The 26,094-nt window shown below is 43.2% G+C and overlaps 1 protein-coding gene across 2 annotated transcripts in view; it reads right to left on the reverse strand.

The window, feature by feature from the left end:
• The window catches only part of PIEZO1 (piezo type mechanosensitive ion channel component 1), a 184,309-nt gene that overhangs the window by 46,297 nt on the left and 111,918 nt on the right, over positions 1 to 26,094 (reverse strand). For both annotated transcript variants that reach the window (XM_044270505.1, XM_044270506.1), the window contains exons 12-24: positions 22,073 to 22,333; positions 17,811 to 17,922; positions 17,486 to 17,664; positions 15,800 to 15,948; positions 14,934 to 15,113; positions 9,804 to 9,892; positions 7,385 to 7,545; positions 7,083 to 7,259; positions 6,290 to 6,415; positions 4,538 to 4,738; positions 4,132 to 4,336; positions 3,939 to 4,043; positions 1,212 to 1,365 (exon numbers count right to left, since the gene is read on the reverse strand). In XM_044270505.1, coding sequence (XP_044126440.1) covers positions 1,212 to 1,365; positions 3,939 to 4,043; positions 4,132 to 4,336; positions 4,538 to 4,738; positions 6,290 to 6,415; positions 7,083 to 7,259; positions 7,385 to 7,545; positions 9,804 to 9,892; positions 14,934 to 15,113; positions 15,800 to 15,948; positions 17,486 to 17,664; positions 17,811 to 17,922; positions 22,073 to 22,333 — 2,099 coding nt within the window. The remainder of the gene's footprint in view (positions 1 to 1,211; positions 1,366 to 3,938; positions 4,044 to 4,131; positions 4,337 to 4,537; positions 4,739 to 6,289; positions 6,416 to 7,082; positions 7,260 to 7,384; positions 7,546 to 9,803; positions 9,893 to 14,933; positions 15,114 to 15,799; positions 15,949 to 17,485; positions 17,665 to 17,810; positions 17,923 to 22,072; positions 22,334 to 26,094) is intronic.

The following is a 26,094-nucleotide window of genomic DNA, read 5'->3' on the forward strand; positions in this document are numbered from 1 at the left end:
ACGTCTTCACCCTCAGTCCTTTCCAGCAGGGTCGCCCCTTCAGCCACTGGCACCGCAGTGGCAGGAAGCTGGAAGAGGGGCTTGGCGTGCGGGCGACCCCCTAGCTGGCGGGATGTAGGGGAGCCATTGCTGCCCAGATCCTCCTATTGCTTCTGTGGGGGAGGCAGCAGTGCAGATAAGTTGGCACTGGCGCAGCTCAACCCCGGGAGAGCAGAGAGGTCAAATGCGTCTCTGGTATCCCTAGGAAAAAATAAAATAACAAAATTAGAAGAAAAAGTAAAAATAACAAGGAGAAAACAGCCCTGCAGTAGCAGGGAGTGTCCTGCCTCCTTGGACACTAAGCTAAAACTGGTAGCCTCTATCTCCAGGCTGAGGGTATAGCTGATGGAGGAGGGGCTTAACAGTTTTACTTAGTGTCACGCCTCCTAGGGAGCTGAGCTATACCCAAGGTCTGTGTCCCCCAAGGAAAATGGGCGAGAAAACCCATTTAATAAATTTGGTGCATTTCGCACCAACGGACTTTATACTAATACTAGAGTTGCACTGTCATGGTGCGGAGATTTGCCAGTCACCGAGAGCTTAGGTCTGTAAAAAGATCAGCAACATACAGGTCGAAGCACTGTTGCTTTTACCACTGGACACCATACAGGAATACTTTACAAGGGGTTGTTTCATTACAACAACTTCTCCTCAGAATACAGGAAGTGTCTGATCGGTGAGTGTCCAGCCGCTGGGGCCCCAACCAATCACTAGAAAAGGTGTCCATGTTTCCCACGTTTGAACGATGTAGTGGACACAAATACGCACTGCTGATCGATTAAACTCTATGGGGATCAGCTATCTTCAGAAGCCCCAAAGAGTTCAATGAACCAGATGTGTGCATGCATGTTCGTTGCACAATTCAAATGGGGGAACATGGTCCCCAGTTCTAGTGATCGGCAAGAACCCCAGCTACCGGACCACCACCAGACACTTATCCGTTAAACTGTGGATGAAGGATAAGTTGTAATGGGACAATGCCCTTTAAATGAGTAGTGATCCAAACTACAGCAAACAATGGAGATTCCTAAAATACAGTCTGATGGGTGGTGCACAACACAGGAATTCACTTTATGATGCTGTTTGCAACTTTGTCATGCACCCCCCCCCCCCTCCATTTGGCCCTGCACTATGAAGTGTTTCTTTAATGGGTAACAGTCTAAAGAACTTACTGACAGTTGATAAAGTTTGGGACCAAGTTTGGCCTGTCACCAGGAAATCTAATCTGTTCCATATTCTCCCCGGCGATGGCGTACCACTCCTCCTTCTTCTCGTTGACAAATACCTTCCACTGCTGGGACACACACAGCAGCAGGAGAAAGTCACCTGGAACAGACGCATCAAAAGATCAACAATTTAATAAGCAACAATAAAAAAAAAACTGCGGGACAGCAGGAGCTGGCAGAACTTCAGATAACCGTATGAGGCGGTCTAAGCTACACAGGTTTCATTCACTTGGTTAAAAGCAGACTTTGAAGTGGAGTGATCCTCAGTCTACAATGGGGAATCCTGGTCATTTACTAAATACACACAGGCTGGACATATTCAATGTGTATGTCATTACTGCAGAAGACACAAGGACAAAGTCGACACTTTGTAAAGATGTGATTAAAGGAGAAACACAGGGCTGTAATATTGTTTTCTCTTGTATCAAATCTAAAAGCACATGTGAAAAATGAGGGGTGGGGAACCAAGGACCAAAAACATAAGAAACAGGTATAACTGGATATAAAGTAAATGTGTGGAACCACAGTAAAGGGCCTCTTACATTGACCGATGAGGAGGAACGTTTGTTACGTGTGAACCACACCCTGGTCAGCCAACAATCTACTGCTCGTTAGTCGGCTGACTGGATCTTTTATTTGGGCATAAAAATGCCTGTTTTTCAGCAGCACATCATCCCGTGCACAAAGGAGATGTGCTGCTAAAATAAATCTTCCAGAAGTATGAACAATCATTCATGTTACCATTAATTGGGACAATTATCTGCCTGTATCAAAGTGCCAATCGGCACTCATGCCCATGTAAAGGGACCTTAAGGCTAGGTCTACACTACGACATGTGTCGCGCAACAGACAGGGCACAACCACACTGCAACATTTGTCGCACGACAATTTTTATAATGATAGTCTATGGTGTCGCAATGCGACTGCGACACGACGGTCGCAGAAAAATCCATCTCGAAAGGATTTTTTGCGAATGTCACGTCGCAGTCGCAGCATGTCACATGTGGCAGTGCGACACCATAGACTATCATTATAAAAATTGTCGTTGTGTAGACCTAGCCCAAGAGGCATATTTATCAAGACCAGCATATTGTACATGTCTTGATTCTCCCTGTGCTGCTGGGGGATGGGCCAAATTCACGCCCCTCATATATTTGGCACATCTTTCGGCCATGCAACCCACTTAAGTCTATGACAGCTAAGGCTGACGTAGATTTAAAGTGTTATTCCCATCTTAAGGACTAGGATATGCCCCAAATGTCTGATGGTGACTGAGACCTGCACCTATACTTAGAACGGAGCCTGCTATGCGTCAGAGGGTGTACCGCACACTCAGCTAGTCCCATTAAAATGAATGGGAAGCGCACAGCTCAAGTGCGGCAACCGCTCCATTAACTTTCATGGGGCTTACGGAAATAGCCAAGCTGGCGACCCCATAGGAATGAATGGAGGGTGGCTGCACATGAGCGGTGCGCCCTCCTATACTTGGCAAGCTCTGTTCTACGTACAGGTGCAAGACCCACACCTATCAGACATTGGGGATATATCCTGTCCCCGAAGTCTAAGATGGGAATACGCCTTTAAGTCTTTCTTCATGCCAGAAAAGTGGCGTGAAGATAAATGTGCCGGGCCTGTGGAGCCTATCACTCCCCGCCATTTCTGAAAAGTGGCCACATAAATGGTGAGCGCGATAATATGCAAACGATTTATGACACAAAAGTGGCGTAAATAGGTTAGCAAGAGAACCCATGAGACTAATTATTTTTCAAGTTATCAGTGCTAGGCTAGGTACAGTACTCATGACAACTCTTCCTGTCACAACATCGAAGGTGGCAGTTTTCTGAACATTGCAGGAATCCAAATCAATATCCTCACATGTACTATATACACATAACTGACTATTTATAGGGGTTTCCCAGAATCATTTAATGGAACAACTTCAGGAGCATTGTAAAAACATAAGTAAACTTTACCTTTCCTTCCCAGCCCCCTCCCATCCAATGATATACTGTTTTTGCGGCAGCAGGGACATCCAACTGCAGCCAATCACTGGTCTCAGCAGTCTCATGCCATACACCGCCGAGAACACTGGTATAGGGTCGTGACTGCTGCAGCCCCGCGGAGGACACAGAGCTGGATTGGAGGGGCTGAGAAGGTGAGTCATAGTTTTTATATATTAATTTAACAATGTTCCTGCAGTTGGCCCATTAAAAAATGTAACTTGGAAAACCCATTGAAGCCAATTAGAAGATGGATACTGATGTGAAAGGCCATTCGTGTCAAAGTGTATTATGGTGACCATACACCTTCAATAGCCGTAAACCGAATGCTTTTTCAGCCAACCACCATTCCTTCTGACCCATACACACTTGGTTTGACCAAACGTGCATGTGTGCTCAGTTAGGAGAAGGGAATTAGCCACTGCCAGACTACTCCATCTCTTTTGAGAACAAAGGATCAGGCATGTTGAAATTTAACATCGCAATCATCCTAAATGTCTGCTATATGAATATCGGACAAACCTCTGATACCATTAGGTGGTTTACAGGTCTGACCAACAATGGAGGTTTCCTTCAGTATTAGTCTAAGGTGTATGGTCACCTTTACCCTTATCATGATCAGTATATCTATTTTAACACTTTTAATAATGCGGAATTAGATAGTCTAACTTACTGATCAGGTTGGTAGACTTGGGAGGAGTGAAGAAGTCCGGAAGAAACATCCATTTAATCAGAGCAGAGTTAACAGGAACAAATTTGTCCCATCTCCAGGGATATTCTGCAAGTAAAAGGGCACATTAACTATTTCAATAAGAGAGCAATGGTCATGATGGAGAACAATGTGCCGTAGGGCAGAAGGCACTTACCTATGCAAAGCACAGGCGGCATACCCAGGCAAAGCAGGTACTGCCAGAGGAGGAAGAAGATTAGGAACAAGCAATACTTTGGCCACACTTTCGCAATCTTCACTCTCTGCCGCCGGGTCAAGATTACAATCAACCAACAACCATGGAAGATAACCATGAAGTTCATACGCTGGCCAATCACATTCACGGTCAAGAGGAAGCAGATCTAAGATTACAATAAAAAAATAAAAATAAACATATAAGATAAATGGATACATGGAAACAGAAAAAAATACATTCTAGTCTAAAGCTGCCCCTACACTTTCTATAAACTCAGGCCTAACCCGAGTTACAGATGGTAAAATTCAACTGTAAATGAAAACTGCTATTGCTTCTGCAGCTATGGATCTTCCACACAAGGCCTCACCTCCAGGCCAAATTTATAGAAGAAATAGTTGATGAAATATTTGATGCAGTTGAGTAATCCCTGATCAAGATGTTCTCGCCATACGTCTGGAAACACTGTCTGATTACGTGGTACCTCCAGCTTGTAACGTTTACGGTAAAAGCTTTGGTGGCGATACACAATGGCCTCAAATGTCAGCAGGACAAGAATCTGTAAATGATTCTGTGGATACAAGAATATAAAATTTTTTAGGCAAGAGCAACATACAAAACATGTTCCAGATTTTACAGCAAATACATAAGAATTGGTCGTCACTGTGAAACTACACTCCCAATGTCAAGCTGACCCCCAAAAATCCTCTGTAATCTGTGGTGGAACCCTGCAGTAAGGATTCAACTGCAGCACCACCAAAGGAAAAATTAAAAAGGGGTTTCCTGAGTTTTTTGCACTGGATAGGTCATCAGTAGCTGATCAGCTGTTTGAGAAGGCACTGGCACTGGCAGCTTAGCCTTGGCCATGAGAGGTCACGTTCAAGGGTCACAAGGCCTAGGTGCAGCTCAGACCCATTGAAGTGAATAGAGCTGAGATAGCAAGAACAGCAGCTATACAATGTCCAGCGCTGTGCTTGGTGAGCTGAGAGAAGCCTGTGGCGTCGCTGTGAGAGTGCCGCTGTCTTCTCAAATAGCCGATTGGCAGGGGTCCTGGGTGTTGGACCCCCAAAGATCAAATACTAATGACCTATCAATAAAACAGGTAATCAGTATAAAAGTCTCGGAAAAAAAAAACTTTAAGCATTAAATGTTTCCCACTGAAATCAATGTGCTGTCCATGTAATGCAGAGATCTGCTGGGTCCTTCAGAGCTGCTCTCCATGCTGGCTAGCAGATGATGATCCTGGAAAAGGGACCTTATTTGTTACTAAAGATTTACCTGTTGGGCTATTTGAAAATGGGCTCCTAAAACCAGACAGTCCCCGAATTCACAACTGAGACTTAGAGCTGTTTCACACGAGCGAGTCCATTGCGGGAATCGCGCTCGGTGTGTGAGTGTGTTCCCCAGTACTTGTGCTGTTTTCCCCTGAAGTAGCCAAATCAATCGGCGAAACATGTAGGGAAGCAGGTCTATAGTTTTTAGGCAGGAAGGGTAGATAGAGACTTATATTAGATTATCAAAGCATCAGAGTGCAGTCCCCCGTCCCCTGGGGAATACATGAATGCACATGTGTACTATGCATTAGCAGTAGATACATTCACTCTGTAATCTACCCATTCCTGATAGTTTTAAATGTTTGTCCCTAAGAGTATTATAATTTGTGTGATCTAAGGATTCTAATAAAGATTTAGTTTAAGATTAAGTAAAAGTTACATTTTCAGAGAGGTTGCAGACACACGCTCTTGGTCCAAGAGACCAGTTACATTTTTCTGAGTGTGTTCCTCCGCTCTGGACTTGCAGGAGCGCACGGCATTATCATGATTTATAATGCTATGTGTCTCTGCATGGCCTTTTTTCCACAGAATCAGTGACATAAAGCTGTCAGTATGATTCTGTAGAAATAAGGCCAAGCAGAGACACATAGCATTATAAATCATGATAATGCCGTGCGCTCCTGCAAGTCCAGAGCGGAGGATCACGCTCACACACGGAGTGCGATTCCCGCAATGGACTCGCTCGTGTGAAACAGCCCAAACTCTACAACTATTCATATTAGAGGTACTGAAACACGATATTCAGAAAAGACCAATATGCAACTGTAATTTCTGTGAGGGATATGTACCTGGATGTAGCCCAAATTAGGATGAACTTTGCGTATTCCAAACCAATTAGCAGGATCAACTGGCTCACGGTACAAGGCCGAGTTAAGGATCTCTTCCTCCAGGAGACTGGTACCATTAGGGAGTGGCTATGAAATAAAAGTAATAAAGAATTCACTTTATCAATGAGACTTCCATAAAATTGGACGGTTAGTAAAGAAGATTTATAATACAGTATTCTTATACGGAAAGTCAAAACATTCAACCAATGCTGATATGACACGGTTTGGAAATTCATATGGAAATCATTCATGTCCATATGAATGACAGCACAGATGCCCTCTGCAAAGAATGGGAGGAGGATAATGTACAGATATCAGTGCGATTTCCACATGTGCACAAAACCCACTGTGTATAAGTCGTCAAATGGTATCTGGTTCAATAATTCAATGTACATCTTGTCTGCAGAAGAAGCTTCTGCCATCTCTAGATCCTGGCATCACTTTAAGGGCACAGGTGTACATAGCGGGTACAGCATAGCTGAGATGCAGCCGTGCCGACATGCAGTTTTACTGTAAATTGGTGCATTTTGCAAGTAGTGCATGTCTGAGGTTTTGTAGGTAAAGCAGCAGTTTTACCAGCACAAACAAGCAGACAATTACAATGAATTTGAAGCCACGCCGATTTGCAGAAAAGCCACACGTGGTCTTCGCTAGCTAGATAGAGCTTTTCCCTTAAACTTACCGGAGACAACAAGTTAGCATTAATGGACACACACAGATATACTCAGATAACAATGCTGCTCCATGGACTCACATGCGTGCAGTTCACAGAGTAGTCCTCAGGGTTCACGATGGTGAGCTGATACAGCATCTTACAGACAATGATAATGGACGTCCAAATGGTACAGAGGCAGGAAGCCATGTGGTGGAAGCGAGAAAACGGGACAGTGAATGCCCACAGGATCACAAAGAGAAAATTCATCACGGTCACCTAATGGAGATCAGAAAATAGGAATTGTATTTGCTGCGCCTTCAGTAAAAAAAACTGAATTCTATGGTGATAAGAGCAAAATATATCAAACACCCACAAACTTATCACCACCCTGTTTTTCCCACCTCTTGCAGGGCCACCCAAACACTGTACAGAGCCACCAGCTTCATCACATGGAGCTCCAGCAGTCGCCACAGGAAGACTTGCACCTGGTGTAGAAGCCCTGAGAACTTGTAGAAAAGCACTTTGAGGCGCTGAGCAACCAAATCCCACTTGCTGAGGGTGGCTAGAATATAAGAAGATGGTGGTTAAAGATCCAGCAACAAACAGTAAGTATGTCTCAGGTACTTGATTGATGTAGTGCAATCCTACCCTATTACATGGTACTGGGAACGCATGGAGACACTCAATCCCTCATCCATAGTAAAGCTAACAGGCTCACCTACTTACTCCAGGCACGTACTTGTACCTAAAGCCGAGGGGTGCACAGATTACTATTGCAGAATGGTCCAGGAGTTCAAAAAAAGGTAGTTCAGCTGCTGTGAGGTGACCAGGACGCCAACTGTGGTGAAACTACGACTCCCAGCATGCTCCATTTTTTTCGTTGGCGTTCTGAGAACAACCAAACAAGGAGGCATCTTGGGAGTTGTAGTTTTACCACAGCTGGAGTGCCGTAGGTTATCCATCACTAATTTATGAGCTTTTTAAGCCTCTCAGGACCTACCTATACTGTCATACAAGCCTATTTAATAGGAGACCCATATCATGTAGGTTGTACAATTATTTGATCTGAATGTTGTCTCTTGCAACACGGATGAGTGCCTCTCGTCACACCGATACCAGGATTTAATGGCTATAGAGGGCATTCAGCTAATGCTATAACCTGGCATTACAGATCCAGTCTACGTGGCACCGCCACCACAAGCCATGAAAGTTAACAACATGAATGGAGCAAATGAGCTATGCTATAGGTTATGGATACCAGAGTACTAGGAATGACATTCATTCATCCAGGGATTTATTCTGCCAGATTTAGAGCAAGGAAAGAATTCTTTGTCCCTTAAAGGGGTTTTCCCACGAAAAATATTCCACAGTTTTCTAACCAGCACCTGTATCTAAATACTTTTGTAATTGCATGGGTACTTTCACACTAGCGTTTTTCTTTTCTGGTGTTGGGTTTCGTCCTAGGGGCTCAATACCGGAAAAAAAAACGAATGCATTCTGAATGGAGAGCATTCCAATCAGGATGCATCAGTTCAGTCCCTCTTACGTTTTTTGGCCGGAGAAAATACCGCAGCATGCTGCAGTTTTCTCTCCGGCCAAAAATCCTGAACACTTGCCGGAATGTCGGATCCGGCATTAATTTCCATTTAAATGTATTAGTGCCGGATCCAGCATTAAGTGTTCTGGCAAAACGGACCCGGTTTTCCGGTCTGCGCATGCGCAGACCTTTAAAAGTGCAAAAAAAAATAAAAAAATATTGGATCCGTTTTTCCGGATAACACCAGAGAGACGGATCCGGTATTTCAATGCATTCGTCAGATGGATCAGCATCCGGATCAGTCTGACAAATGCCATCTGTTTGCGTCCGGATTGCGACGGAACTGCCTGCCGGAATCCTCTGCCGCAAGTGTGAAAGTACTAGGAGTTACTCAATAAAATGTATCTGAGCTGTCAGCTTGATATAAATCTAGCAGAGTAATGCATAGGGGGATCTCTGGACCCATGTGAGGTACAGGGCTGGTTCTAGCTTTGTTAGAAAGAGGTTTACATGCATTAGAGTATGTGATGTCTGATTTTCATTTTTTACATTAGGGGATAACTCCTTTAAAAGATGAGGGACACTGGCTTTTGCGTCATTAAGTTTCATTCTTCACAATCAACACTGCAAGATAAAAGGATGAACTTACAGCCTTACACACTATGTTACACGATTAAACCCAATTTACAGATGAAGCTCTTTGGGATGAATGCAATCTAGCCGCAACAGCATCCTCCACCGGGTATTCATAATTCTGGTATCCTTTTATGTGGCAAAAGGTACCACGCCCTCTGCAGCCCCAATTGCTATATCCCAGGCTTACATGTAATTAGGGTTGGTACAATGCTTCATGGACTGGGTGTATAATGCCAGGATATAACATTTTCCCCTTACTAAACCTTACTCCTCATGTAAGGCTGGTGCTCTCCAATAACATGAGGTGTATGCTACGATTTTCAGATTTTGGGTAGTAAGTGGCTTGAGAACCTCTATTTCATATACCAGTATTGGTGAGCCACCATTTTTTTTTTTTTTTTTTTTTTTTTATATTACTCCTGCATAGACAAGTTTTGATGCTTAGGTTCTTCCTCACATTAGCAAAGACATAGGATGTAGCATCCAGGTGTATTACAATTGAAGGCGTGCTCTTTATTATAGAACAAAGCGCTATAATTCTTTGTATTCTCTATAGAGGGCGATTTAGAGTGACACTGTGGCTCTAAATCCATCACGATACAATCACTGGAATGGGGTGTCACAAGTCTAAACGTAATAGTCCTCACTTTCAGGCATGGCGTCATCCTCTGGACACTCCTCTTCTTCTTCTCCTTCACTTGTAGAGGCTGTGGCATCTTCTTCTTCCTTTGGCTCACTAACAAGGAGATTCAATGACAAAAATGGATGAATATTCATGTAAAGATGTGTTCATTGACCACACAAAAGAATGTATAGGATTAAGATAAAAATAAATAAAAATAAATAAAGTCTGCCCCCTTGCCTACAGACGGCGTCTGGTACTGCAGAATCCAAATTAATTGATCACAGCTGCATCCTATGGACCAAGAACTGCACTGTTTCTAGGAAAAAAAGGAGACCCCATTTTCTAATGCTGGAGAACCCCTTAAAGAGGAGCTGTCACCTGTCCAGACATATGCGTTTTAGCAACTACTTGTCTCCCCCATGGAATAACCGTTCTGTTTTTATGACTCTCTATACATGTGGTCATACACATTAAAAGCACATCAGCCAAACCTGACGATTTCGGCAGTAAGGGCTTCCTATCTAATGTGTATGGGGGCCTCCCCACTCTCGCCAGACAGCAGATGTTGGGGGCCATAAAGACTGGGCCGTTTAATTTTAACATGCTTGTTTTTGGCGAGGTAAGCCACCTATTAAAGTGTCTGCCAGCGACTTACTCCTTCTCCCTATTGACAACACATGCATGCTCAGCTAAGCTCAGTGTGCATGTGTACGAGAGAGTCAAGTGGGAGATCTGTCCAGCCAACAAGTATCTTGTGCCGCCTTCGGCCTCATGCCTACGACCAAATGCAGATCGCACGCGAACCCATTCATTTCTACGGCGCCACAAAAAAACACGGGCAGCACACAGATGTTACCCCTGTGCTGTCCATATCAATGCAGCCGTTCTGCAAATTATAGAACATATTATATTTTTGCCGGTTTTTGGACAAGAATAGCCGAGTAAAGTGTGGGATGCACACAGACAGTATCCATATTTTGCATGTAATGAAAAAAGGCCAAAAGGGCAAACCGTGATGAAATGTAGAATATCTGCATCTTAATACCTAGCACAGAACTCATGTGAGGCTCAGAATGTGGTTGGTGAGATTAGCACGTTTCAACAGACATAAGCTAAAAACTAAAGGAATGAAGAAAAAAAACTCTACCTAACACTTTGAAGATCAGCACTTTGTTATAAGGCGGTGTACGACTGGTGGGTTATCATGAGCCACAGAGCTGGGTCTATGGAGCCTCAGAAGCCTTATGAAATGTACGATAAGCAGAAAGTGATAAAGGATACAGAGATAGAGTCACCACCGCAATATGCGAGGGCCTTTTATCTGAGATGTGGGTGTTCAGCATACAGGAACATGAGAAAACATTAACCTGGGCAACTGACACCCATTATATTCTTGTTATAGCGACACTTCCATAAACATCACAATATATTTTTATTAGTTTGTAATATATTTTAAAGTTACATTCATTTCTTTTTATGTGGTTAATAAATATTAATAGACAAAACTTTTACAACAGTTTCTTTGGTTTCGTCGTTATTTCAAATTTGAATAGTTAAGTTGTAGAATATTAATTAGGGAATAGTGTAAATGTGATGAATAATTTGTCATTTTAAATACATATTTGATATTGATTTATATATATATATATATATATATATATATATATATATATATATATATATACACACACACACACACATACACACACACATATATATTTTATATATAAATATTAACGACAAATTATTATATATAACTATTCAGATAGTATTTCGTTTAATAAAAGGGGTGGGTTGGACATGCTGGGACACTTCCATAAACAATATTATATATTACCAACCAATATGAGGCTATTCTAAGTATTTTCTTTTTAATTTAAAAACATGGGTGCACAATATTCTTGATCGTTCCCGTCCAGAGTCTAACTTCCTCTGTCTGGACTAGTAACTGTGGCACATCTATGCGGGTCTATGCACCAAAATTGAAACTTGAATATATTTCAGGTATAATCTACACCAGTTTCCATGCATGCTCAGCTAAGCTCAGTGCCCATATGTACGGAAGGGTCAAGTGAAAGATCTGTTGGCCAGGTATTTCTATTAGGTTTTGTGAGCCAAAACCAGGTGTGGGTCAAAAACACAGAACAGGTGCAAATCTTCCCATTATACCTTCACTACTGGTTTTGGCTCACAATAACGGATGGAAATAACTGACGTGTGAATTCGGTGTAAGGCTACTTCCACACTGGCGTTTTGGCTTTCCGTTTGAGATTCGTTCAGGGCTCTGACAAGCGGTCAAAAACGGATCAGTTTTGCCCTAATGCAGGGATCCGCTCAGAATGCATCATGAGCCAAACGGATTCGTTCTGACACACAATGTAAGTCAATGGGGACAGATCTGTATATTTTGACACAATCTGGCACAACAGAAAACAGATCCATTCTCCATTGACTTTCAGTGATGTTCAAGACGGATCCATCTTGGCTATGTTAAAGAGAATACAAATGGATCCGTTCTGAACCGATGCAGACGGTTGTATTATCTGAACGGATCAGTCTGTGCAGATCCATGACGGATCCGCACCAAACGCGAGTGTGAAAGTAGCCTAAGTCGTGCAGCCTTAGGCTACATGCACATCACTGAATGGGGATTGCAAGCGAACGCATTCATTTCTGGAAAACAAACACGGACAGTCACTTGGCGGATTAAATCTATGTACTTTGTGGTCCACCTAATGTAATTACGGTATATTAAATGCATCAAGTCGTCTATGTCCAGCCCTGCACTGCCCACTTCCCACCTTGCTCGTCCCACTTTTTGGAAAAGAGGCAAGCAAGGCTCAAAGCCTCCAAAATGTCACAAAATGTTGTGCAAGCGGGGTATGCGCCAAACTTTGTGACTTTTTGACACCAGTTTTCTTTTTTTGAATCAAGTAATTTTTATTAAAACATTTTTCCCTTTTGTATAGATAAGCGTACATCAAATACACATTGATATAAACAAATGAAAGCCCAACTTGGGCACAATAATACACAAAGTATAAACCCTGAAGGGTAACCCCCCCCCCACCCCCCCTTTAACCCACACCATACCACAATGTCAGCTCATTTTTCTCCTCCACAAATCCTGAGAAACATCTACCTGTGTTTCTACCATAACCCGTTCATCCGTACCGTCCCATTATCATGTTTCACTTCATCTTATTCTAGGCATCCATCCTAATTGCAAGGATAGAAGACGTCCAGTGGGTAGTCCTGGCGTACTCAACCACGGTCCCCATATAGATTCAAACTTCTTACTCACACCTCTTTTATAGTACATCCCCCTTTCATGCCCAATTATCACATTCATACGAGCAATAAATTCCTCTTTAGTTGGTACTGCAGTGCTTATCCAGTATTTGGCTATTAACTTCCTGGCTTGATACAATGTTCTACTAATGCCTATATTGAGATCTGTTGTGAATCCGTCTTGTAACAAGCCCAATACACATATCAAAGGTTCTACTGGAAGTCTGATCCCGAACACCTGAAAAATAATATCTAACACTAGATTCCAAAAGGGACCTATGGCCGTGCACTCCCAAAACATGTGCATTATATGTGCCTCCGACACATCACATTTCGGGCAGTTAGATGTGTCACGTACCCCTATTTTATGTAGGAATTTAGGTGTTCTATAAACCCTGTGTATTAAGTATAATTGTGACAATCTGTGTGTCTCACACAATGATAACAAGGGGCTTTTAGACAGTATTTCGGACCACTGCGCATCATTCAGGGGGCCAACCTCTTGGGACCATTTTCCCCTAACATTCAATGGAAAGTGGTCCTGATAGAATGAGAGTAACAACTTGTAGAAGCCGGAAATCACTCCTTTGGTATCCCCTCCTTTTCTGATCTGTTCCGCTATCATAGAAGCCTGTATAGTGAGATCTGTTGTCTTTCCCTGCGCTGACAAGGCGTGGCGTAATTGCAGGTACTGATAGAAGTTTGTGTTCGTGAGCTGAAACTCCTCCTTCAGTTGTTCAAAGCTTTTGAAAATTTTATTTGTATACAGTTGTGACACCCAGTAGATTCCTTTTTTCTCCCAACTATCAAAGCCTTCCAACTTACTCAGTTCCGGGAGACTGGAGTTGTTCCATAAGGGAGTTAGGGCACTACACCCCGAGATTTTGGTAATATCTTTAAGTTTTTTCCATGCTTTGCATAGTAGAGTAGCACACGGGATAAGTTCTGGGGGACGAATAACTGATCCAAGCTCCAGTATATACCCTGGTGGCCTCCCTCCCATCAAGTAAGACAATAGCGCACTCACAGACCCCGAATTACCCAGGACACTACAGGATTTGCACTGTTGTGCTTGTGCCGCTAAAAAGTACAGCCACGGATTGGGAATCGCCAGTCCACCACTATCCTTCTCCCTCTGTAAGGTCTCTAAGCGAATTCTTGGGGACTTCTTATTCCATATTAGGGCCCTGAATAGCCCCTGTATTTTGTAGAAGTTTCTCATTGGTATCCAAATTGGGCTATTATGCAAAATGTACAGAAATTGTGGCATTAGAACCATTTTAACTAAGTTAGCTCTCCCTATAACAGATAATGGCAACTTACACCAGCTATCAACCTTTTGGGCACTTTTTGTCAATAGCGGGCTTAGATTCAGGTCAATATATTCTTGTGACCGATATGTTACCTGTATTCCCAAATATTTAAACTGCCTGGCCAATTGCAAAGGAGCTATTTTGATCTGGAGTGAACTCGGCACCGAGTCCATGGGGAGCATTACCGATTTGTCCCAATTAATGGTTAGGCCCGAATAGGCACCATATTCCTCAATAAGCTGCATGACATGGGGTATTGATTGTTCGATGTTGTCTAGAAAGAGCAGCATGTCATCGGCGTACAGTGCAATTTTTTCATCTACTCCGCCATATGTCAAACCCGTTACCTTGGGATCCGCACGTATTAACTGCGCCAGAGGTTCTATAGCCAAGGCAAATAGCATTGGCGATAAAGGACACCCCTGACGTGTGACACCAGTTTTCTAGCGTAAAAGGGGTTGATAAATGCCAGCCAAACTATGTAAGAACATTTCATGACTGCACAGTAAACTGTAAAATAACTAATTTATAGAAATTTCAATACTCACTTGATTTTGTAGGGAGCGTTTGCCGAGAGAGAAGAAGCTCGAGCAATATCTGTGATGTGCATGAAGGGCTTGTGGAAGTAGTGGAGTTGAAGAATACAGGCCAGGAGGAAGAAGCCAGGAATAAGGATACTGGTAAACAGTTCAGACACGCTGAATTGCTCAAGCCCCATTGCACTCAATCTACATAAAACAGGGAAAATGTAAGACAAAAATAAAAAAAAATAGAACATTCTAAGAGATTGTTAAAGGGGTTGTATAAAAGAAGAAAACAAAAAGGGTCTGTACTTCCTCCAGGAACAGCACCAATCCTGTTCATGGGTAGTGTGCAGCTCAGTCCCCATCTCGGGAAATTTGAATGGGGTGGTACAGACGACACCATTTAAGATAGGATGAGAAAGTACTTAAAGGGGTTGTCCCATGAAAAATATTCTACAACTTGTCAAAACAGCACACTTATCTGAATAGTTTTGTAATTTCATGTATGGTAATAAAAAAATTATTATAGCTATCGAAATCTAAAGCTATCGAAATCTATCTGCATAGCGCTTTTCATTTATTACGTTACCTGTGGGATAATGCAGTTAAACCTTGCCTCTTAAAGGGGTATTCCGGTTGTTTCAAGTTATCCCTATCCTGTGGATTATAACCATTAGATTAGCGGGGGTCCTACCGCTGGAGCCTCCCTGAAATGAATAAAGCGGGCGGTTGCCCATGCCCACAGCCGCTCTATTAATTTGTAGAAGAGTTCTGGAGATAGCAGAGAGGAGCGCTCGGCTATCTCCAGAATACGGGATAACTTGAAACAACCAGAATACCCCTTTACGTATATAGTAGTCAAGTCATCATCTAGCAAGTAAAGCACGTACTGCTGATCTGTGAGGGAAGTCAGGTTCCTCCAATACACAGGAAAGTCTTCAAACTGGTAAGTGTAGATGGCGATGAGGACAAGCATTGTGTAAGCAACAACCAACCACCAAAAAAAATTCAGCAGCTTCCTCCACAGTGTGTAATACACCTAAGACAATATAGACAGGGAAATGACCTGTTAGTAGTTAAATCACTCAGACAAAATATTTTTTTAATGGCTACGGATACCTTTGCATTTAAATGTATTTTTATTGTTTACTAAATGCAAAATTAAGTACATTTCTCAAGGGTCTTCATTAAAATTTTCCCAGCTTTTTAGTTTTGCAGTGTGTGTGCACGCGCATGTGTGTCTGACATAACGGGTCTATCCTCTCTCCCCCTCTTAATTCTCTTAGGCCTCATGCACACAAACTTATTTTTGTGTCCGTCCGTGTCTGTGTCCGTTCTGTTTTATTTTTATTGACCGTATACGGAACCATTCATTTCAATAGGTCCGCAAAAAATGGAAGTTAATCCGTGTGCATTTCGATTCCATATGTCCGTTCCGCTGAAAAAACGGAAAATGTCCTATTATTGTCCGCATGACATATTTTTTGCGGATCGCAGAATACATACAGTCGTGTGCATGAGGCCTTAGGGTCTATTCACACATCTGTATGAATTGGTCCGCATCCGCTCTGCAATTTTGCGGAACGGGCGTGGACCCATTCATTTCATTTGGATCGCCATTCATTTCATTTGGATCGCAAAAGATGCGAACAGCACACTGTGTGCTGTCCCCATCCGTAGTTCCGTTCTGCGGACCCACAAAAAAGATAGATCATATCCTATTCTTGTCCGCAGCAGGCATTTCTATCACAGGACCGGCCATGTGCGGTCCGCAAAGTGTGGCAACACACATGGCTGGTGTCAGTATTTTGTGGATCCGGAATTTGCGGACCGCAAAACACTTGTGGACATGTGAATGGACCCTTAGGGTTAGAGAGAGCTGCGGGGAAGGGGACTAGTTGTACACAGAAGATCAAAGTGTGGAGAGGGGAATAAGCATCCAAGGATGGCAGCTCACACAGTCCATGGGGAGGAGGGAAGAAAGTAAGCAATGCAGTCAGCAGGGGCAGAATCACATAGGCAGTGTACAAGTGTAGAGAAAAAGCAGGACACCCACAGCAAACTCCTGCAGGGGAAAAATTAAAATTAAATAAAAAATAAATCACACACGACTCATCATCATAGACTGTCAGTACAACCAAGAGGACATAAGTTGTAGAAGGAGAAATCAGTCTAAAAATGAAGCTGTGCTGGAATATGAGAGCTACGGAAGACAGCAGCGTTCTGGACACTCAGACCTCACATCCAGTATGTATTACTGGGAAGGACATGGCACATGGGAAAAATCAGAATCAGTGGTGTGAACATGAATGAAGACTGCAGACTAGGTGATAATTTTTGTACCAAAGGTAACCACTGGCTTATATAAAAATATCTTTTTATCTAATGTATGCATAGCATTTAAAGTGTGCCCTGTATGCAGAACCTGGTTTTCCGTCATGTGTTCTTCACATGTTGCAATAATTTACAATGTCTCGTACAATGTATAAAGTTATTTTGTGCGGACATTATGATGCTTAAATATAAATTCTATAATATTATAATCGGGACCAAGATTTTTTTATTTCTGCACTCACCTGGAAGATGATCAGGCAGAGAAGAAAGAGGAACATATAGACGATTTTATAAACCACGAGGCGTCCAGCAAAGCTGACCACTATGAACATCCCTCCGCACACATAGATCCAGTACTTGGCATAGAAGCTCATCACCTGCTCCCCAAAACATTTCAGCAGGTTCCTCTCCGTGGACTGACCTATGACAACACCCATTATGCTCCAATTTCAGATAAACAATATTAGGAACATCGTATTATTTTTTTTAATTATATTATTAAATATATTCTAAATAATTATTATTATTAACAAAGCTTAATAACATAGCTGGCAGCAAATTACTCACCGGCTTCCGGCACCGTCACCTTCACAAGAGCAGCGGTCACCCTCTTTCGTTTAAGGAGTTGCTCAGTGACAAACTGGTGGAGTAGGAGCCAGAAGGTCAAAGTGTATAGAAGCTGTAGGAAGATGAATGGAGGAGACCACTTGTGTGAAGCAGGAAACTATGCAATCATCCTCAATATAATCAAAAGTGGAGGTCTTCAGCAATCACCCAAGCCAAAAGTCATGGGAGTCATACTAAATGTAATGTGGATGGTACTGCTATCTAGTATGTGGGATCATCAGATGCACATGGCTGCCTCTTTACATAAACAGCTCCTGGTACTGCAGCCGAATCAATTTCCATGAATAGGGTTCAGCTAGAATACCACACATGGCCTACGGACAAGAAGGCCCCTTTCAGACGAGAGAGTTCCACACTCCAGACCTGCATCGCGAGTATGTGGCAGCTTCCGTCCTGACCTCCCAGCACTGACGGGGGTCGCATAGCATTATATTGGATTTATGATGCTATGCAACCATTATATTTCTGGAATGTATTGGATAACATTGACATAATGCTGTCAGAGGCTTGTCTGAAACGGGCCTACAAGTATCCCACAGCATCAATCTAAGTGAAGAGTGAATAATACCCACAAGTACTATAAATGTCAAAGTCTATTAGCAAGGAATAAATCATTACTATCATTAGTACTACTATTCTGACATTTTAGTACTAAAAACTGCTGAAATATATATCACCGCAAGTTCTCAGTACTTTTAATAACTAGTGCATGTGACTGAAGTAACATTGTGCAGCTAATCCTGTATGGGATTGAGAACTGTTTGTCTGCCTAATTTTATATCCATTCATATTGTTTTATGGGATTGTAATTTTTTTATATGCTATATACGACTGTACTGTTTTTTATTCTATATTTTATATTATCCTAAGTTATTTGTAATAAATGCATTTTCAATAGACTAATCAAGCCTTGAGGGGTGAGAATACCTCTTTTGTGGCAATGTTGCTGGAAGAAAAGAACAATCCTTTATAAAGACCATAGAATACCTTTAAGGGCAGATTATTAAAGTATTTTTCACCCTATAAGATGCACTCTTTTATACCCCCAAAGTGTGGGGGGGAAACGTCAGTGCGTCTTATGGGGCAAAAACAAATGAGCGCTCCCATTATGGGAGTCTGATCTGATGTCTGATTGGGGGTCTTATTAACATTGGGGGTCTGATTTGGGTCTATAAGCCGAGGTCCGATTAACACTGAGGGTCTGATGAAATTTTTTTTTTATTATTATTTTCCTCTTCTAAAACCTAGGCGCGTCTTATGGGCAGGTTCATGAAATATGGCGAAAAATACAGGTATATGCAAACTGAAAACATTTTAAGACTTCTACATTTATTACTAAGAAAAAATCCCCAAATATACTGGTTGTCTCACTTCAGAAGATAGCACTTATGTAGAGGAAGTTAATACAAGGCACTTACTAATGTATTGTGATTGTCCATATTGCCTCATTTGCTGGCTGGATAAAATTTTCCATCACATTATACACTGATTGTTTCCAGGGGTCACGACCACCCTGTAATCCAGCAGCAGTGGAAAAAATTCTAGCATAGGAGCGCACATAGACATGCATATGGGGGGAGAGGTTGTGCAGAGGTGCCATAAATTGGGTCTGTACTTTACACTTTTGTGATTGTGATAGTTTTCTTGGGTTTCCACATGGTTATTATTCTTCACCTTTCTGCATGAATTATTACGTTACTTTGTACTAACACTGACCCCTGTTTTGTTGGTACACTCCTTTTGTGGGTGTTTGTCCTTGCCAACTTATACATGTATTTTATATTCCGATTTTAATATTTAAATAAAGATGTATTTTGGAATACTTTGGACATTATCTCTGTATGTGGGTGTTTTTGGGGTTCCTCTATAGGAGTTGTATGTTATTAGCACTTGTATTCCTATAGTTTTGGTCGATATTAGACCTTCACTTTGAGGCTCCGGTTTCTGCTGCACTGATTGGTTTTCTTATGGACACGCATGTGCAGCAGATCCTGTCCCAGCCACCTCGTATCTGCGCTACAGCGGAGGCCATAATCTCTGGAAACAGGAGGTGTATAATGTGATGGAAAAAATAATCCAGCCAGCAAAGGAGGCAACATGGACAATCACAATACATTAGTAAGTGCCTTGTATTAACTTTCTCTACACTATAGGCTTCATGCACACGACAGTTTATTTTCACGGTCCGCAAAAACGGGGTCCGTAGGTCCGTGATCCGTGACCGTTTTTTCGTCCGTGGGTCTTCCTTGATTTTTGGAGGATCCACGGACATGAAAAAAAAGTCGTTTTGGTGTCCGCCTGGCCGTGCGGAGCCAAACGGATCCGTCCTGAATTACAATGCAAGTCAATGGGGACGGATCCGTTTGACGTTGACACAATATGGTGCCATTTCAAACGGATCCGTCCCCATTGACTTTCAATGTAAGGTCTGGAGTTCTTTTATACCATCGGATTGGAGTTTTCTCCAATCCGATGGTATATTTTAACTTGAAGCGTCCCCATCACCATGGGAACGCCTCTATGTTAGAATATACTGTCGGATATGAGCTACATCGTGAAACTCAGATCCGACAGTATATTCTAACACAGAGGCGTTCCCATGGTGATGGGGACGCTTCTAGTTAGAATACACTACAAACTTTGTACAAGACTGCCCCCTGCTGCCTGGCAGCACCCGATCTCTTACAGGGGGATATGATAGCACAATTAACCCCTTCAGGTGCGGCACCTGAAGGGGTTAATTGTACTATCATATCCCCCTGTAAGAGATCAGGGCTGCCAGGCAGCAGGGGGCAGACCCCCCCCCCCCCCTCCCCAGTTTGAATATCGTTGGTGGCACAGTGTGCGCTTCCCATCGGGCCCCCCCTTCCTCCCTCTATTGTTATAAATCGTACTGCAGTCCTGGTTGCCATGGTTACTTAGCAATAGTACAATAGTAGAAGATTCATAGTTACCTGCTTGCTGCTGCGATGTCTGTGTCCGGCCGGGAGCTCCACCTACTGGTAAGTGACAGGTCTGTGCGGCGCATTGCTAAAGAACTGTCACTTACCAGTAGGAGGAGCTCCCGGCCGGTCACAGACATCGCAGCAGCAAGCAGGTAAGTATGAATCTTCTACTGTTGTACTATTGCTAAGTAACCATGGCAACCAGGGCTGCAGTAGCTTCCTGGTTGCCATGGTTACCGATCGGAGCCCCAGCGATTAAACTGGGACTCCGATCGGAACTCCGCTGCCACCAATGATCGGGGGGGGGGGGGGGGGAGATGGGAGGCCGCACACTGCCACCAATGTTGTTACTGCTATAGAGGGAGGGGGGCCGATGGGGGGCGCACACTGTGCCACCAACGATTTATAACAATAGAGGGAGGAAGGGGGGGGGCCCGATGGGGGGCGCACACTGTGCCACCAACGATTTATTACACTAGAGGGAAGAAGGGGGGCCCGATGGGGGGCGCACACTGTGCCACCAACGATATTCAAACTGGGGAGGGGGGGGGGGGGGTCTGCCCCCTGCTGCCTGGCAGCCCTGATCTCTTACAGGGGGATATGATAGTACAATTAACCCCTTCAGGTGCCGCACCTGAAGGGGTTAATTGTGCTATCATATCCCCCTGTAAGAGATCGGGTGCTGCCAGGCAGCAGGGGGCAGTCTTGTACAAAGTTTGTAGTGTATTCTAACTAGAAGCGTCCCCATCACCATGGGAACGCTTCTGTGTTAGAATATACTGCCGGATATGAGTTTTCACGAAGTGAAAACTTAGATCTGAAAAAGCTTTTATGCAGACGGATCTTCGGATCCGTCTGTATGAAAGCAACCTACGGCCACGGATCACGGACACGGATGCCAATCTTGTGTGCATCCGTGTTCTTTCACGGACCCATTGACTTGAATGGGTCCGTGAACCGTTGTCCGTCAAAAAAATAGGACAGGTCATATTTTTTTTGACGGACAGGATACACGGATCACGGCCTCGGCTGCAAAACGGTGCATTTTCCGATTTTTCCACGGACCCATTGAAAGTCAATGGGTCCGCGAAAAAAAACTGAAAACGGCACAACGGCCACGGATGCACACAACGGTCGTGTGCATGAGGCCTAAATGTAATTTGCTGAAGTGAGACAACCTCTTTAAGTGTTCCTATGCTGTATAATAGAAAGTGTCATTATTAAGTGCGGACTGTACATTGCACTAAAGATACTGACCATGGCTCCCAGGTTGAGGCAGGGGTAAGGGGCCCGGGCAAGCCCCAGCTGGGAAAGCCTCATGAAGCCTAGTTGCTTGGGTAGCTCATTCTCTAGGTCCATGCTCCAGACATACTGCAAACTGCAGAGCGTGACTGCGTAGAGGAGGATGAAGGGAGAACACACCATGGCAAACTGCCGCCGACTTCGCACCATCCAGATGAGACAAGCCCAAAGCAGTAGAACGAATGTCAGCCAGCTATGATAAGTGATGCTCCATACCTGAGGATTCAGAAGCAGGACAGATCACACAACATGCACAAAGGTCCATGAATTATCCTATAAACTATTCATATTTATAAGAAATCACATGATTTTCGTATAAGTCTTTCTATTCTGAGTTATTTCATTGTCTGTACTGACCAACAGCATACTAGAGAAGAAGCCGAATATATATATATTCTGAGGGCAGTTCAATGCAGGATGCAGGATTGAAATGCTATGGATTTGAAGGTCAGCAAAGTGGATGAGATTTTAAGAAATCTCATCCACAATTTTTTCAGTGACCTGCAGTGCGGAATTTAAATCCGCAGCATGGCGATTTATGCTGTGGAGTTCCACTGCAGGTTGCACCCTTTACGATGCACAGGGTGAAATCCGCAGCAATTCCAGAACAAAATCTGCGACAAGTCCCCATGTAAATCATGCAGAATTTTTTTCTGCAAATTACACTCTGTGTGGATGTACCCGTGGATGATACCATGATTCAAAAAAACTTTAAAGGGCACCTGGCAGCAGATTTGTACCTATGAAACTGTCTGACCTGTTACATGTGCGCTTGGCAGCTGAAGGCATCTGTGTTGGTCCCATGTTCATGTGTGTCCGCATTGCTGAGAAACATGATGTTTTCATATATGCAAATGAGGCTCTAGGAGCAATGGGGGCGTTGTCATTACACCTAGAGGCTCAGCTCTCTCTGCAACTGCTACGCCCTCTGAACTTTGATTGACAGATCCAGGCAATAAAAATGTCTCCTCTCCTCATCCCATCTGGCCCTGTCAATAAATCCGGAGAGGGTGCAGAAGTTACAGAGAGCTGAGCCTCTAGGTGTAATGACAACGCCCCCGTTGCTCCTAGAGGATCATTTGCATATAATAAAACATCATTTTCTCAGCAATGCGGACACATATGAACATGGGACCAACACAGATGCCTTCAGCTGCCAAGTGCACATGTAACAGGTCAGCCAGCGTCAGAGGTACAAATCTGCTGGCAGAGGCTCTTTATTGTATGTAAAGTGCAAAATTTCTCACTAACCTCTATAGCAGGGGTCAGCAACCTCCAGCACTCCAGCTGCTGTGAAACTACAATTCCCAGCATTCACACAGGCTCAGCTGCTCTTGCAACTCCTACAGAAGTGAATGGAACATTCTGAGAGTTGTAGTTTCAGAACAGCTGGAGTGCCGAAGGTTGTGGATCCCTGCTCTATAGGATGTGCCCGAGTATCCATATAGATGTATTAGATAGGGATGCACATGCATCTTTCCAGGCACATTAACCTTTAATTCATAATAAAGTAAGCCCAGAAGGTTTAGGATTTACCATGTACCGGGACATATCCCTCTGCTAACACTTGGGGAAGCCGCGGCTCTGCAGACCTTTCCAATAGACATCAGTCATTGATGATGTGACAGAGCGGCACTTGTGTAAAGCACAGGCTATTCCATGCGCACACCGCCTCCTACACCACGTACATTCCACAGAGCTGTCAAAGCGCAGAGTGAGGTCACAGCGAAGGCAACTTCTCATTGGTCAGCTCCCCAGGGGCAGATATTGGGAGTATATACAGGGTAAGGCCATTTTACACCAGTCCTGTCCTCCGATGGCTCCACTTTCTCGGGTATGCTGCCAATATTTTTGCACAAAAAAAAAAAAAACACATCTGCCAGCTGCTATACTGTGTGGGATGGGGGAGGGGGCACTATTCATTGCTGCACCTCTAAATCTTCCCTCCGGTGACTTGTGTTCGATGTATTTATAGCCCAGTATGAAGTTAATTTGCTTTCTTTTACATTCACCAGAGGGACCTTCCTAGAGGACAATTAAGTGGTCCATTAAAGAAAAAATGTAAACTGAGCTGAGAATCCGCAGATCTCGTCTGAACTTCACGATGACACTAGACATCTTATAAGCCCTTCAGGTCGGATGATTCCACTCTGTTTGGACGTGACAAGTCTTATAAAAGTTATTAATACATGAAATGTGGTGGGAGCGACGAGACTATGACAGGACGCAGACACAATTTACGACTTCCCAAAGAAATAAAATTGTAACCTATTATTCTTAGGACTTGTGGGTGGTACCGGTCACCAGTAACAGAAATAGCACAGTCTGAACAGGCCCCTAGGTAAAAGAAAATCCAAAAAAACGGTTTTATAGTTTCATGTATTTTCTTATTTTAAAAGGAGATTTTCTAACCAAATAATTTTTGGCACAAGCAAATTACAATAATGTAAAATCTGAGAACAATGCTGATGCTGTGCCATCACCTCCCTGGTCCCCCACTGGACCCTGATCACTGGATCTAACGATGATGTGACGGTCATGTCAACGATGATGTGACGTCAACACCGCGGCCATTTCGAGATGTCATTGCTAGAACTGGGTAAACAGACTGGGGAAGGGACCGGGAAAGCGTTGGCACAGGAATGGGAGGTGAGCATTACTCCTTTTGTAATTTTTTGTCATTTTAAGCTGTTAAAAAAAAATAAAAAAATCAAGGGGATGGACAACCCCTTTAAAATGCACCAATATACTTGGCAACACTAAACTACAATTTCCAGTATAAGCAGGAAGACAAGGCTGTCAAGATAAGTTGGGAGTTGTAGTACAACTGCTACGAATCCAAAAGTTACTAAAGATGTGGATTAATTGTATGTAGATGTGGCTTAAAAGGGTTTTCTAGGTGTTTAGTATTGATGACCTACCCTCAGGATGGGTCATCAATGTCAAATTGGCGAGGGTTCAACCTGGCACTGCCAACATTCAACTGTTTGAGGAGGCTGTGGTGCTGCAGTCAGCATGATGGACTCTTCAAACAGTGGATAGGCGAGGGTCCTGGAAGTCAGACCCCCACTGGATTAGATAATGATGACCTATCCTGAGGGTAGGTCATCAATATCAAAATTTCAGACAACCCCTTTAAATGTATATAGTGATAATCCAAAAAAATAATTAAAAAATTTGTATTGCATCGCTTTCCAACATGCAAACTGCACAAACACAAAGTTTTCATAGACTAATATATATATTTTGAAAATCTATGCTTGCTGTTGTGAAATGGGAACATTTTTGTTTCCCTTCGGTGATTAAAAGGCCCATTATCACCTCCTTACCCAACGACAGTAGGTACCTTCATATCAGTATAGTTATGCCTGGCATCTACTGCAGCCGCTGCCATGTTTGCTCACAGAGTATTATCTAGGCTGATACACTGTAACAAAAGACAGCTGAGGGAAAAAAGGGCAAAGTCTGTACCAGTTTTCAGCCTCTAAACCAGACGCCTTCCATTTACTAACAGCAATGAGGAATCTTGAAAGGGCGAGTTACTGTAGTACAAAAAGCTGCTAATAACTTTTCTTCACCATGATGAGGCGTGATATACATAAAACCGGAAAATTTCTTTACCAAATGGTGGAAAATAACGAAAAAAAGGAATTAGGAGTTTTTCCGTTAATACATGGATGGAATATAATAGGGCAGAAGGTAGGAAAAGAAATGCCACACAGAGAATATAATGAACTTTACATGCCAACGCTTGTTTACCCATAAGCAGGTATCCACAAAGACCCGCTAACGATCTGCCACGTGCCAATTCTAGGAAGCAAATGGCTATTCCTTACCCAGCGTTACACTACAACTTCCATTACAAAGTCATGTCAGGAGCTCTTCTGCACTTATGGGCAGCCCTGCACATTAATCTTACCTAGAAGTGAAAAACCGCCGAGACTCTGCAGCCATAAGCCGCTCATTGACTTTCCCCA

Source organism: Bufo gargarizans, chromosome 10 (genome assembly GCF_014858855.1).
Source record: "Bufo gargarizans isolate SCDJY-AF-19 chromosome 10, ASM1485885v1, whole genome shotgun sequence".
Taxonomy (NCBI): Eukaryota; Metazoa; Chordata; class Amphibia; order Anura; family Bufonidae; genus Bufo; species Bufo gargarizans.